The 15,015-nt window shown below is 39.2% G+C and overlaps 1 protein-coding gene across 1 annotated transcript in view; it reads right to left on the bottom strand.

Moving 5' to 3' along the window:
- The window catches only part of SHC4 (SHC adaptor protein 4), a 129,180-nt gene that overhangs the window by 51,404 nt on the left and 62,761 nt on the right, over positions 1 to 15,015 (bottom strand). The window contains exon 3 of the mRNA XM_052646541.1: positions 3,698 to 3,761. Within this exon, the coding sequence (XP_052502501.1) occupies positions 3,698 to 3,761 (64 nt within the window). The remainder of the gene's footprint in view (positions 1 to 3,697; positions 3,762 to 15,015) is intronic.

Below are 15,015 nucleotides of genomic sequence, written 5' to 3'. Positions count from 1 at the left end.
TAAAGCACAGGAAACTATACTCAATATCTTGCAATAATCTATAAGAGAAGAGAATCTGAAGAAGAAACATATATATACATATACATGTATAACTGAATTACTGTGCTGTACACCTGAAACAAACACAATATTGTATTTCAGCTATACTTCAATAAAAACTTTTAAACCAACCTAAATTTACAATTTAAAGAAATCAAAAAAGTTTATAAATTAAACTCAAAGCTAGCAGAAGGCAAGAAATAATAAAGATTAGAGCAGAGATAAATAATATAGAGACTAGAAAAACAATACAGAAAATCAGAGAAAACAAAAGTTGGTTCTTCAAAAAGATCAACCAAACTGACAAACCTTTAGCTAAACAAGTTAAGAAAAGAAAAGAGAGAAGACAAATTAGAAAGATCAGAAATGAAAGTGGGGACTATACTACCAATTCTACGGAAGTGAAAGGACTGTAAGAGAATACCATGAACAACTGTATGTCAACACACCGGATTACTTAGATGAAATGGACAAATTTCCAGAAACATAAAACCTACAGAGACTAAATCACAAAGAAATAGAAAATCTGGGTAGACCTATAACTAGTAGGAAGGAAGGAAGACAAGAAAGCAAGCAAGAAAAAAAGGGGAGGGAGGGAGGGATAGAAGAGAGGAGGGAGGGAGGGAAGGAAGGAAGGGAAAATAACAAGTGCTGGCAAGGATGTGGAGAAATTGAAACCCTTGTGCACTATTAGTAGAAATGTACAATGGGTACAACAGCTTATTGAGGGTAGCAGCTCCTCAAAAAACTAAAACTAGAATTATCATATGATCTAGCAATTCTCTCCAGTACTCTTGCCTGGAAAATCCCATGGACGGAGGAGCCTGGTGGGCTGCGGTCCATGGGGTCGCTAAGAATTGAACACGACTGAGCGACTTCACTTTCACTTTTCACTTTCATGCATTGGAGAAAGAAATGGCAACCCACTCCAGTGTTCTTGCCTGGAGAATCCCAGGGACGGGGGAGCCTGGTGGGCTGCCATCTATGGGGGTCACACAGAGTCGGACACGACTGAAGTGACTTAGCAGCAGCAGCAGCTAGCAATTCTGCTTCTTCTTATATATCCAAAAGAACTGAAAGCAAGGACTTAAAGAGATATTTGTACACCCATGTTCAGAGCAGCATTATTCACAATCGTTAGAACATGGAAGTAACCCAAGTGTCCATCAGCACTTGGTGGAGAAGCAAAATGTGATATATACATACAATGAAATACCATTCAGTCTTAATTAGGGGGGAAATTCTGACATATGCTACAGCATGGATGAACCATGAGGACATTATGTGAGGTAATGTGAAATAAGCCTATCACGATATGACAGTGCATGATTCCACTTATATGAGATAATTAGCGTAGTCAAAATCATAGAGACAGAAAGCAGAATGGTGGTTGCCAGGGGCTGGAGAGGGGAGCGATGGAAATTTATTGTTTAATGGGTATAGACTTTCTGTTTTACAAGATAAAAAAAGAGTTATGGGCTTATTCCCATTAAATTGTTTAACTAGATTGTATAAAATAACTTCATTGCTTATATATGAAATTACAAAGTGAAGGCTTGGGGAAAAGGGGCTTTTTTAGAAGCAAACAATTCTAAATGTATTCTGTTCTTCAAATAAATGATTTTCTTTCTTAAAAAAAAAAAGAGTAATGCAGATAGACGGGGGTGATGATTGAGCAACAATAGGAATGTATTCGCTGAACTATACACTTAGAAATGGTTACAATGGTAAATGTTATGTGTATTTTAACACAATTTTTTAAATTGTGAAGAAAAAGAATATTCAAAATATGAAGTGCATAGAAGAGTCCCTGGCATGTATTATTAAGTATTCAATAAATCCTCAGGAGTAGGCAACGGCAACCCACTCCAGTATTCTTGGGAAATCCCATGGACAGAGGAGCCTGGCGGGCTACAGTCCGTGGGATTGCAAAAAGTTGGCCACAGCTGAGTGCACGTGCACATTCTGTACAAATCTAGCTACCAAGGAATTAACTCAGTAATTTCTCTTTTTTCTTTACATGTTTACTTTCCGGAAAGATGATAGCCTGGTTTGCTTTATTTTGTTTTCCAGTGTGGACTCACACTAATCCTAAAATGGGAAAGTCTTAAGTGAATAAGACTGTTTGTTGGGATCATCCAGTCACAACCTCTTATCTGAAGAGGTTATGAGAGGCAGGAGGAGGTTAGAGGCTACAGACAGATCATGGATTCTGTCAAAGAAACTGCTAATAGTAGTTCTAATAGAATTCAAGGGCCATTCATCAAAGTTTCCTGTATTATGTGGCTCACTTGCGTCACTCTGGGTGACAATGGATTCAGCCTTAAGAAATAACGAGCAATGATAAAAATATGAGGCATGGATTTCCCTGGAGATCCAGTGGATAAGACTCCATGCTTCCAAGGCAAGGGGCATGTGTTTGATCCCTGGTCTGGGAACTAGGATCCCAAATGCCTTGCAGGGTAGCCAAAAAAAAAAAATGAGACAGGGTGGTATGGTAATAGAGCACTAAGCTGAGACTGAAAACCTGGCTTTGACAGTTGGCACTGACCTTGATCATTCTAGTAACTCACGGCAAGTCTCTTTGAGCCGTAGTTTAGAAGCTAGCAAAATGAGAGGGTTTTTCCTGGGAGATCTCTAAAAATCCTTCCCCTCTTAATCTACAGTTCTATAACTGATATGGCTATCTTAAGAGCCTTTGAATCTCTCCTTTGGACTTCGAAGCAACTATTCTAGGTTTAATTACTTAATACATAATTGGCAGAGACATACTAATACATCTTTTGTTACCCAAACAAGATTGACCAGAGTGTTTCATTATTCAGTCATGTAACAAATCACTGGCCACAGGCATGTGTTTCTGCAAAAACTCCTGGTCGGTAATGTGCTAATACAATAATACTAACTACTATTATCATTGAAGCTTATGTAACCCAGACACCATGTTAAACACTGTGATGTACACATCACTTCATTTAATTTTTACCTAACTCTATAAAGTATGTGCTATTTTCTCCCATTTTATAGATGAGGAAGCCAAGGATCCAAAAGGTGAAATGACCTGCTCAAGGTCACACAGTTACTAGGGGCAGAGACAGGGTTTAAATTCAACTCTAGCATCGAGTCTTGTGCTTTCTTTCAGCATAAAAAGCTCCTTCTATCCATTTACTATCCTACTGCTACCAGCACCCATGTTTCCATTTGAAAATAGGCCATGGAGTCTTAAAAGCCTAAAATGTTAAAATGCAGAATACATACATTATAAAATATTGAAATTGGAAGGTACCAAAACTGGTCATTTTGTTAACAACTTAACTTACAGAAACAAAAATGAAGTTTCTTACAGAGATGTGATGCCGTGCTCAAAGCAAAGTAAAGACCCAGCCCTGCAACCAGATTTTTTCTAACTTGGAAAGACTTAGGTGCTTTCTCCTCTCTGTCCGTCCAGGCATCACCATTTCAGACAATGTCTGGCAAGTCAGAAAATTTGAAGGAGAAGAACAACTTTGAGTGCATCTTAGATAGCATGCCAACTAATCAAGGCTATTCTGGACCTTGGGTCATGTGGTGGAATGAACAAACAACTATTTCAATATTATCTTTCTTTCCCACAGTTAGGGAAATATAAAACAAAAAAACCACACCATTATTTATTTACCTTTCGCTTTTTAATGGCTCCATTTGCCCCAGGGACAGCTTCACACAGGCGACTTATTGCTTCCCTATAGAACAGAAACCATATAAAGACTCAGCAAACTATCAAGTACATAGTAAATGTTCAATAAACGTTAGCAAGTTGTTATGACCAAAATGTACACTCAGATAATGGTGAGTCTGACATAAAGGGCCTCCTCCACTTCACAGGAGAAAACTGAGCTTATTCTCACCACAGCTCAAATCCAAGAAGATCCAGCAACTCTCTAATACTGAAAAATTGCTTTATAATAATGAGTCATATATTCACCTTCATTGTCTATTTCCCTTGGGTTTTCAAGGTTGGCTTTCAGCACTGTTGATTTCTAACCAAAAAGGATGGATAGGACTTAACTGTCTGGGAATATTTCACAGTTTTATCTTTAGCAAAATCCCCTGTGGTGTTGTGAATAAAAAGCTTCATAGCATCTCATCGCTAAAAACAATTAAATACAAAAGAATCCAACACGAGAGGAAGTTTAAAAGGATCGGGAGAGAATTAAACTTCAAGGTGGTCTCAAATGGAACCTTATTGACTAAGTTACTGCTACAAGCCATTGAGCTTTCATGTAATTTCACAGAAGAAAAGAAAATCAATAGCAAATTTCCTCCTTTGCTTATTTTTCTGCCCTTACTATATATTGCACTTCCTGAGAGAAAAGCGCCTCTAAAAGAGGTAGCTGCTCCTTAATGGAAGTGGTGAATGCACTGGCGCCCTCCTCTCCAGAAATGCAGTTATAACTAAGAGCTTTTGTCTCTGGGACTCAGCATTCACAACCACCCGAGCTTTCCCTTGGCGTAATCTGAACCTTCGCCTGTGGCTTTCAACACACATATTAAACTTTTCACAAAGCAAATGGAAATCTCTAAGCTCCTTCCAGATCCACTGGACATCATCATTCAATTAGTACACACATATTATTACAGTTTTTATATATATTAGATTTCATGAAAATATTTTCTATGAGATGTTTTGATTTTCAAAGGAAGGGAGATGCAGAGAAAGGAATGCAGATCCATTAAAAATAAATATGGATTAGATAGACAAAAAATAGAGACCTATATATAGCTCTATACATTAGTAATGCAGAACTATGTACGCAACATAACTATCTGCAATAAATGGATAAAGCAGCTTTTTGATTTAGCATAGTTATTGTTTCTCCAGGATTCCAACCTTGTTCTCTGGAGTCAAACAAGACACCTCTGAGAGCTGGGCTCTTTTGTTTGCTTGGCTGGCTGATGGTTTGAGTTATCTTAATGTTAGTAATTGACGAGACACATCTAATTGATCTGAATGGGCCTACAGCGTTGCCTAAATAACTAGACCTGGCACCCTTGTTGTTGGTATTTAACAAACAGGGATTATGGGAAAGGTGTTCTTAGATCCTGTACTCCGTGAGAGCCAGTTGGGGTGCTTTGGTCTAAAAAGCTCCCTGTAAATGGGTTGAAATAAAAGTATAAACAAAAGTGGACACTGATGTTGCCAAGTATAATAACAGTTATCATTAGAAGTAGCAACTTTTATAAATTTTATGAAGCGCTTTCCCAGGCACTGTTTTCTTGATTCTTGTTCCAACTGTCAATAACATCTAACAAAATGTAAAGTTGTGAATTTGGATAAAGGGAATACTTTATAGGATGAGCATCCCTCAAGAAGAGTTTGGAAGGGTGAGCCCTCCTGGCAGGGTAGAATTGGGAAAATTCAGACAGAGGGAAGAGCATGTGTGAAGATACTCAAACATAAATACTTACAACATGTGGGGAGCTATAGTACTTTGATACTATAGGAGGACAAAGTGTAGTAGAAACAAGAATGAGCAGGAGCTAAGCGATGGGATTAGAGTCTGAAAATGTTTTCTGAATAAAGCCAGATAGTAAATATTTTAGATTTTCTTCTGTTGCAACTACCGAACTCAGCCACTGGAACTTCACAACAGCAGTAGACAACATGCAAACAGATGAACACAGCTGTGTTCCCATAACTTTATTTCTAAAAACAGGTAGCTGGCCATATTCAGCCAAGGACCATAATTTGCCAACTTTCTGATTAGATAACTCATATGAAAGGGGTTAGAAATAATTCAGTTTTAAAGACAGGAAAATGTTAACATTCAGTATAATTTTAGAACTAAAAATTCAAACAACTGTAAGATACTTGCTCCACTCTCATTAATTTCACACACAGAAAGAAAATTACAAAGCCAGTATTGACAGAAAAAAGGGAATAATTCCACTTCAGGTATATTTATCCACCGCTGGTGGCCTTAGTATTAATATAAAAGATGGCAAATGTCATAATATTTATCAGAGTTTTTGACAAGGAAGGAAGAATTTGTATTGAAACAGCACTGAGTAGTTATGTAAAAGAAACATTCATTTTAGAGTGAAAAAAACAACCCCAACAAAACAAATCAACATAGATATTGCCACTTGCAATGTTAAATCTTAGGACTGTAGAAATATGGAGGGAATCTACATAAATCAGTGGGAAAAAAGAACTTGGAATAGCATATGCACATTGGTAGCAGCTATATAAAATTAATTCTGTATAAACAGGGACATAGAAAAAGCATTAAATAGTAACTTGGTTTAGAGGGTTTTTTATGTGTGTGATTTGCTGTTTCCTATTTTTTATTCTATTGATGTTTAGATGTAAACAGTGTTTTGTTTTTCTTCATCGTTCAATTGATTATATTCTTTTAAAATATTCAAAAGAACGCAAGTTAGTTCTTCAGCAAGAGTTTTGCTCCTGTATTGTGGAGACGTGAGGGCTTGTCAACAATGTCCCTATGGATTGACACAGCCTCTCTTTTGCCAACAACTGCAGAGGTCAGAGAGTGTTCATGTTACAGATAATAAGAGACCTTTATTTCTCTTGTTCCCCTCCCAGCTTACCCTTTAATGCCTCCATCTTTATAGCCACTAAGACCAGATTTTTCTTTTCAGTTTATTTGGTAGACTTGTTGATTTTCACTCTCCAAAGTTTCACAAAGAAAAAACTCTTGCCCAGATTTAGCAGTGCTTTCACATTAGAAATCCCTATCTTTAGATTTCTAGCAGCGAGTTCAAGTTTTAATGAAGAGGCATCCTATTTATACGTCAAGTTCAGCACTAAGCACCTTATGGACATCAACTCATTTAGTCTTAATAATATTATTTCAAGGTAAGTATTTTATCCCCATTTTACAAATGAGGAAATTTTCAAAGAATTTTAATAACTGCCTCTAAATAATTCAGCAGATAGTGGGAGAGACAGAATTCAAATCCAAGTCTGACTTAGAAACCCAGACTCACCATTGGAGGCACCATATTGCCAGGTGCATGAAAAGGGGGGAGTTCTAAGCTTTAGGGATTGGGAGGAGAAATATATGGTCCTTCCTCTGCTCGCTCCCCACATAGAAAAGGGTTCTTTTATGCAGTATGGCTGTGGTAGCCTGCCAAGGGAATGAAGCAAAGTGATGGCGGTCAGCTCTGGGGAAGGCTCATGAGGATGTCCCAGGCCCATGCTGTCCCAGCCCTTTGCTTTCCATACACTGGCTTATTATCTCCTTAAGGATAATAACAGCATCCAGAGCCTGGCCCTCAGGGGAAGAACAAACGTGTGTGCAAAGCACACTCACTCAGAACTTTAAAGGCAGCTAAGACACCAGACGCTTCACAGATTCAGAAAATCTCAATATACAACTCAAAAGAAAAAAGCAGAAACTTGTGCTTATGAACTTGCTTTTAAAAAAGTTATTCTGTACACCCACATCCATAGCATTATTCACAATAGCTAAACCATGGAAACAACCCAAGTATCCATCGACAGATGAATGGATAAGCAAAATGTGGTACATACATACAATGGAATATTATTCAGCCTCACAAAGAAAGGAAATTCTGACACATGCTACAACATGATGAATGTTGAGGACACTATGAAAAGTTAAATAAGACAGTCACAAATAGGCAGATACTGCATGGCTCCACTTACTTGCAGAAGTCAAAATCATGGAAAGGAGAATGGTGATTGCCAGGGGCTAGGGGAGAATGGGGAGTTGTTGTTTAATAGATACAGAGCTTTAGATTTACAAGATGAAAAGAATTAGGGGAATGGATGGTGATGATGATTGTACATCAGTGTGAATGTACTTAATACCCCTGAACTATACATTTTAAAATGGTAATCACGACGGTAAGTTTTATATGATTTTATCATAATAGAAAAAAAGAACTGCCAAAAATAAAGTAATTAATTTTTTTCTTACTTTAGACTAAAGTGGAAGTGAGAAATACATTTAAGGGACTAGATCTCATAGACAGAGTGCCTGATGAACTATGGACGGAGGTTCGTGACATTGTACACAAGGCAGGAATCAAAACCATCCCCAAGAAAAAGAAATGCAAAAAAGCAAAATGGCTGTCTGAGGAGGCCTTACAAATAGCTGTGAAAAGAAAGGAAGCGAAAAGCAAAGGAGAAAAGGAAAGATATATCCATTTGAATGCAGAGTTCCAAAGAATAGCAAGGAGAGATAAGAAAGCCTTCCTCAGTAATCAGTGCAAAGAAATAGAGGAAAACAATAGAATGGAAAAGACTAGAGATCTCTTCAAGAAAATTAGAGATTCCAAGGGAACATTTCATGCAAAGATGGGCTCAATACAGGGCAGAAATGGTATGGACCTAACAGAAGCAGAAGATATTAAGAAGAGGTGGCAAGAATACACAGAAATGTACAAAAAAGATCTTCATGACCCAGATAATCATGATGGTGTGATCATTCACCTAGAGTCAGACATCCTGGAACGTGAAGTCCAGTGGGCCTTAGGAAGCATCACTACAAACAAAGCTAGTAGAGGTGATGGAATTCCAATTGAGCTATTTCAAATCCTGAAAGATGATGCTGTGAAAGTGCTGCACTCAATATGCCAGCAAATTTGGAAAACTCAGCAGTGGCCACAGGACTGGAAAAGCTCAGTTTTCATTCCAATCCCAAAGAAAGGCAATGCCAAAGAATGCTCAAACTACTACACAATTGCACTCATCTCACACGCTAGTGAAGTAATGCTCAAAATTCTCCAAGCCAGGCTTCAGCAATACGTGAACCGTGAACTTCCAGATGTTCAAGCTGGTTTTGGAAAAGGGAGAGGAACCAGAGATCAAATTACCAACATCTGCTGGATCATGGAAAAAGCAAGAGAGTTCCAGAAAAACATCTATTTCTGCTTTATTGACTATGCCAAAGCCTTTGACTGTGTGGATCACAAGAAACTGTGGAAAATTCTGAAAGAGATGGGAATACCAGACCACCTGACCTGCCTCTTGAGAAACCTGTATGCAGGTCAGGGCACAACAGTTAGAACTGGACATGGAACAACAGACTGGTTCCAAATAGGAAAAGGAGTACGCCACGGCTGTATATTGTCACCCTGCTTATTTAACTTCTATGCAGAGTACATCATGAGAAACTCTGGGCTGGAAGAAGCACAAACTGGAATCAAGATTGCCGGGAGAAATATCAATAACCTCGAATACGCAGATGACACCACCCTTATGGCAGAAAGTGAAGAAGAACTAAAGAGCCTCTTGATGAAAGTGAAAGAGGAGAGTGAAAAAGTTGGCTTAAAGCTCAACATTCAGAAAACGAAGATCATGGCATCCAGTCCCATCACTCCATGGCAAATAGATGGGGAAACAGTGGAAATAGTAGCTGACTTTATTTTTCTGGGCTCCAAAATCACTGCAGATGGTGACTGCAGCCACGAAATTAAAAGACGCTTACTCCTTGGGAGGAAAGTTATGTACAACCTAGACAGCATGTTAAAAAGCAGAGACATTACTTTGTCAACAAAGGTCCGTCTAGTCAAGGCTATGGTTTTTCCAGTGGTCATGTATGGATGTGAGAGTTGGACTATAAAGAAAGTTGAGCGCTAAAGAATTGATGCTTTTGAACTGTGGTGTTGGAGAAGACTCTTGAGAGTGCCTTGAACTGCAAGGAGATCCAACCAGTCCATCCTAAAGGAGATCAGTCTTGGGTGTTCATTGGTAGGACTGATTTTGAGGCTGCGACTCCAATACTTTGGCCATCTGATGCGAAGAGCTGACTCATTCAAAAAGACCTTGATGCTGGGAAAGGTTGAGGGCAGGAGGAGAAGGGGACCACAGAGGATGAGATGATTGGATGGCATCACCGACTTAATGGACATGGGTTTGGGTGGACTCCGGGAGTTGGTGATGGACAGGGAGGCCTGGCGTGCTGCAATTCATGGGGTCGCAAAGAGTCGGACATGACTGAACTGAACTGAAACAGGATCAACAGATCTCTCTCCAACAAAGGCCTATTTGCGCAAATATTTCTTTTCAGTTTTTATGGGTCCAACGCCCCAACTCTCGCCCCTCAGTATCACCCCTGGAAAACCATCTGTGGGCCTCTTGGGAACGCACAGATCTCAGGTTAAAAACCACTGCTTTAAACTACTCCAACTGTTTTCTTTGATTACATCAGTATTAACAAATCTGAAACCCCAGCCAGAGAAGGCACAGATGTGCTTGAGTTTCGTTGCTTTTCTTCTGAAAGATCTTTTCTTCCCCTTAGACTGGAACCAAGAGATTAACTGTAACATTTTCAAGAACAAATAGTACTTTCAATGCTTTTTGGTGTTCTTGCCACACCCTGCAACCTAAAGCACTGACTTTACACATGCTGAGGAAAAAGAAAACAGAGATCCAGAGGCAGGGATTCCTCCCAAGATGAGGGTGCCACCACCCCAGCTGCCCAAGCAGCCTGCATTTCTGCATAACCCCTTAGAAGCTGACAACCATGGGACACTCTCCAGCAAGCAAACATTCAGCAAACGTCCTCTCTTAGAGGAGCAGGACTTTTCAGAGTTTAAATGGCTAAAGATTTCCATCCTGGGAGCCTGTACTAGAAAGAGAGAGAGAGACCCAGAGGACCAACAGTGGTCACTTTGTTTATTGTTTTGCCACATGAGAGGGAAGGGGAGAAGCAGGCTGATGTAAGAGAATGAGAATGCAGTTGAAGATTTGCTTTTAAGCATATAAAATCCTGCCTACGCCATAAGACCGAAAAAAGATATTTTGTCTGTTTTAACAGAGCCCAAACGTCACCCAAACAAAGCTACTTTTCTTCGTCAACCCCTGGCCACTACAGTACTTAAGTTATAATTTTTCCATGTCTTTAACCCTTAAACAGTTAAGCTCCTCTGGAAGCAATGCTGCCCAATCATTGTGTATTTTTGTTTTTGTTTTTGTTTTTAATTTGGAAGGCAATATCCTAAAATCCAAGACAAAGTGGAGCATTTAAGGGAGGGTGGGAGCCTGTGGGACAGATTGTTTTTAGTGAATGTCAAAACGTAGTTCTTCAGTAAATAGGAAAGCCAGAAAATGTGTCACATGAAACCAGGCAAATGGCCCAGGAAAGCAGTTAAAGGCAACTCTCCCCATCTCCCAACACACACACACACACACACACACACACACACACACACACACACACACGGTTCCTTTTTGTCTAAACCAATAGAAATGAGAATAACTTTTATTTCCTGAAAGAGCCTTTCCAAAAAAAGAATTCAAAAATATGTAAGTAGAACAAAGTCACAAGGGATTTTCCCTTACTTTTCATTTCCAACATGAATATTTAAATGAATCAGTTAATAATGTGCAGGGACAAGTTGTCACCTGAATGTCTCAAACTGCCTTCCTATTGATGAATGTGAGGATTGTAATTCAGACTCCACATCATGTTAGTTTTATGTTGTTCCAATTGTTCTACGGAAACTAGTACCTGCTTTTTTGAAATCTTAACCTTCAGAACATCAAAGCTCAGTGATCTATATGGACAATTCTGTTCAGCTTGGTGAAATTAAAGACCTCCAAGAATATATGCAAGCCTCAGACAAGACACTTCAGAACATGAGCCTGCCTCCAAGGCGATAAGCACACAATGAGTGCAGTCAATGGCCCTAGACCAGCAGAAAATGGAAAACTTCAAACTCCCTTTGTGTTATTATCAAGAGCATTGCCCACGTACTCTGGGACGATCGATGCTGCCTGTAAAATATATCCTTTCATTTTGAAAACAGGCACTTTGGATCCCAGGATGGTCAAATCAAACCTTTTAGGAATGCCCACAGCATTTACTCTCACATGGACTTATCTCACCACTCTGTTCAACCTGAATTCTATTCAAAATCTGATTATAAAGTACATTTGCAATTCTACCCAGCCCAAGCCACCACAGAACACAGGTTGTTCTGTCTATTCTGTGATTCCGCCCTTTGGCTCTGATGCAAAGGTTAAGCCATGAATTGTACTTTAATGAAGTTGAAAGACCATTTCATCTCCACAGTGGCACCTCCCCTGCAAGTCTCCCCTCACTAAACAGAAATGAAGTCCTGATCTTCTCCTATCCCCACAATGATTTCTCGTAAAACAATCACACGTTTCAAAATGCAACGTGGCTTATACACCTTCAAATACAAAATGAGATATGGGGTTGTTTTCACACAAAACACACTGGAATTGGTAAATCCAAAAGACTGTCCTCCTTTACTTTGGAATAAACTAAAACCATTCTGTTGTAGACAAAATATTCTAAATTATTATTAAGGCATGTCTTTTGAGGTTAAAAAGTATACTGATCATATAGTGTGGTCACTTAAGAATTTTTTTAATGAATTTTGAAAAAACAAAACAGATTCAATATAATCACCCACCTTTAATCATCATATTTCATTCCAAATGATGCTTACCTCCTTCCAAAAATAGGCCTATCTTCATAAAAGAAAAATTTGGTGCCATTTAAGATACTTCATACAGTTTGCCATAAAGGTATCTATAATGTTGACCAAGACAGTAATGGGTAAATATGAATGTACAACTCCCACCACTGTTTAAAAAAATAACTCTCAGTGTTTTATGGGCTATTTGGTATACATACTATAGATTTTATCTGTTAAGTCCATTTTTCAAAAATGTGGTGTGTGCCTCTAGAAGGAATCAGTAACTGGCCTAGCCAGTTGGGTCCACTGGTGGGACAACTTTGGCCTGCGTATCAGCTAAGAGTTCAATGAGATAACCATTTAGATAAGTGGTGATCAAACTTCCAAGTTCTTAAGAATTAACTGGCTTGCTGATTAAAAATGCAGATTCCTGGGACTGTTCTTGGGATTTTGATTTTACAGGTCTGCAGGTTAACAGCCTCCCAGGTCATTCTAAAGCAGATCAGCTCAAGGACCACACAGTAGACTAGACCTTCTTCTTGAGCACACTGCACAGGGTGCCTGGTTCTGCGCTCTACAGCTTCACCCAGATGGCTGCATTAGTGGACATTAAGGAATTAGGTCACTTGCTCCAGGCAGCTATGGTGGGGAAGGCTACGCATTTAATTATGTTCCATTTGGGGGGAAATCTGTATTCAATTTAGTCAGTCAATGTGCTAGGATAGATATTTAGTATAATCTTCTCCTCTCCCCTCTGTCCTCTTTATCTCTGCTCTTCTCAAGGGAAAGGCTTTCATCAGAGGGTATCTGAAGACCCTGAATATCTTTGTTCCCATGATCCCCTGCAGACATGGGTGGTGATAAGTGACCTGCATTTTCTCCCATATCTGGCAGCCTGGATGTTGAGAGGTCTAGACCATCTGCCCCTCGAAATGTATTCATGTTCTAGGCAGTGGTTTGCAACTGTTGCTGCACACTGGGAAAACACCGGGGAGCTTTAACAAATCCTGATGACTGGGTCTCATCTCCAGACATTCTGATTTAGTGGGTGAGGGTGGACTTGAGGATTGGGAGTTTTAAAAGCTCCCTCAAGTGTTTCCAATAGAGCTGAGTCAGATTGAGAACCTCTTCATAGCAGTAAACACCATGCCTTTTTCAGTCCAGGGCCAGAGAATAAAAACTGCTAGGCTTTGTGAGCCATATAGACGGTCACAACAACACAACTCTGCAGTTGCAGCTGAAAAAGCAGCCACCGACAACATGTAAGTGAATGGGCACGCTTGAGTGCCAAAAACACTTACAGACACAAATGTGAATTCCATATAACTTTCACAGGTCACAAAATATTCTTCTTTTGATCCCTCACCCCCAATCATTTTTAAAAAGTCAAAAACCATTCTTGGCTCAAAATATGGCAAAATCAAAGTCAGGTAGCAGGTGGTTTGCTGAGCCTTCTTCTGGAGCTAACCAGAAATGAATGTAAGAGGCCATGGGATCACAATCGGCCATTAGCTTGTATGCAGCAAAAAACCTATTAAAACACAACCTTTTAATCATCACAGACAGATTGTTTACAAGTACTTGGCCTTGGTCTTGCTCAGTATGTTGGTACAGGAAGCTGGGTCTTATAAGAGATGAGTTTTCTACTATATAAACATAAGGGTTATGGAACTGCTTTTACATACTCTTAATTATGACCTTCCATTCTTTGTCTCTCCTACCAGCATTCAATGAAAGGAGAAGGGAACCGAAATCCTTCTTCTTTTTATATCAACTAAGTTTCATTAAGTGACATGATATCTTGTGCATGATACAGAACAAAGTGCTTGGGGGAGATACATAAACAAACGTGCAAAATTACTATAAATGTTAACAGGGGAAAAGTGGAGGGTTCTAATTTATCTATAATTCTTCTATGATAATTTTAAAAAAAAAGGCTGGTTGAGTGGGCTCTGCAATCAACAGCCAGAATTCAAAATTTAACAGTCTCCTATAATCTCTGTGACATTGAGCACGTTTTTAAAGCTTTCTATGTCTCAGTTTCTTAAATTTATAAAGTGGGAATAATGATAGTGCTTTGAACAATGCCTCAAAAAATGTTTTCCATAATTATTGCTTTATCCTTAAAATGTCTATCTGCTTTGAGAACTGGTTCTAAACTGTTTTTTACAATGTCTAGTACCCAACAGCATACTCCCTGGTTATAACTGGAATTATACAGAAAACATGTTGTAGAAGAGCCCCAATTATGTCTTATACATACAGCAAGTTTCTATAAAGGCAGAATGCCTACTTGATTTTCCTTAGATGCCTCCATGGCACCTAGTGGGCTGCCCTGGACATCCTGAATGTTCAGTGTGTAAATGTTTAGACAGCTCCATGGCGCTGAAACAAAGTATGATCCTTGTCCCCTTGTATAACCCAGATCCTCCTTCAGAATAGAAGTACCCATTACCCTGGTTTTGGGAATGTTCACTGCTCATGTCTCACAGCCGAGTTCCTTCCTCAGAACTTGTCTTCTCCTTTAGTTACCTTGCCCATAAACATGTCCCTCCC

The sequence above is a fragment of the Budorcas taxicolor genome, chromosome 10 (assembly GCF_023091745.1).
Source record: "Budorcas taxicolor isolate Tak-1 chromosome 10, Takin1.1, whole genome shotgun sequence".
Taxonomy (NCBI): Eukaryota; Metazoa; Chordata; class Mammalia; order Artiodactyla; family Bovidae; genus Budorcas; species Budorcas taxicolor.
This window is presented reverse-complemented; position numbering and strand designations above follow the sequence as displayed.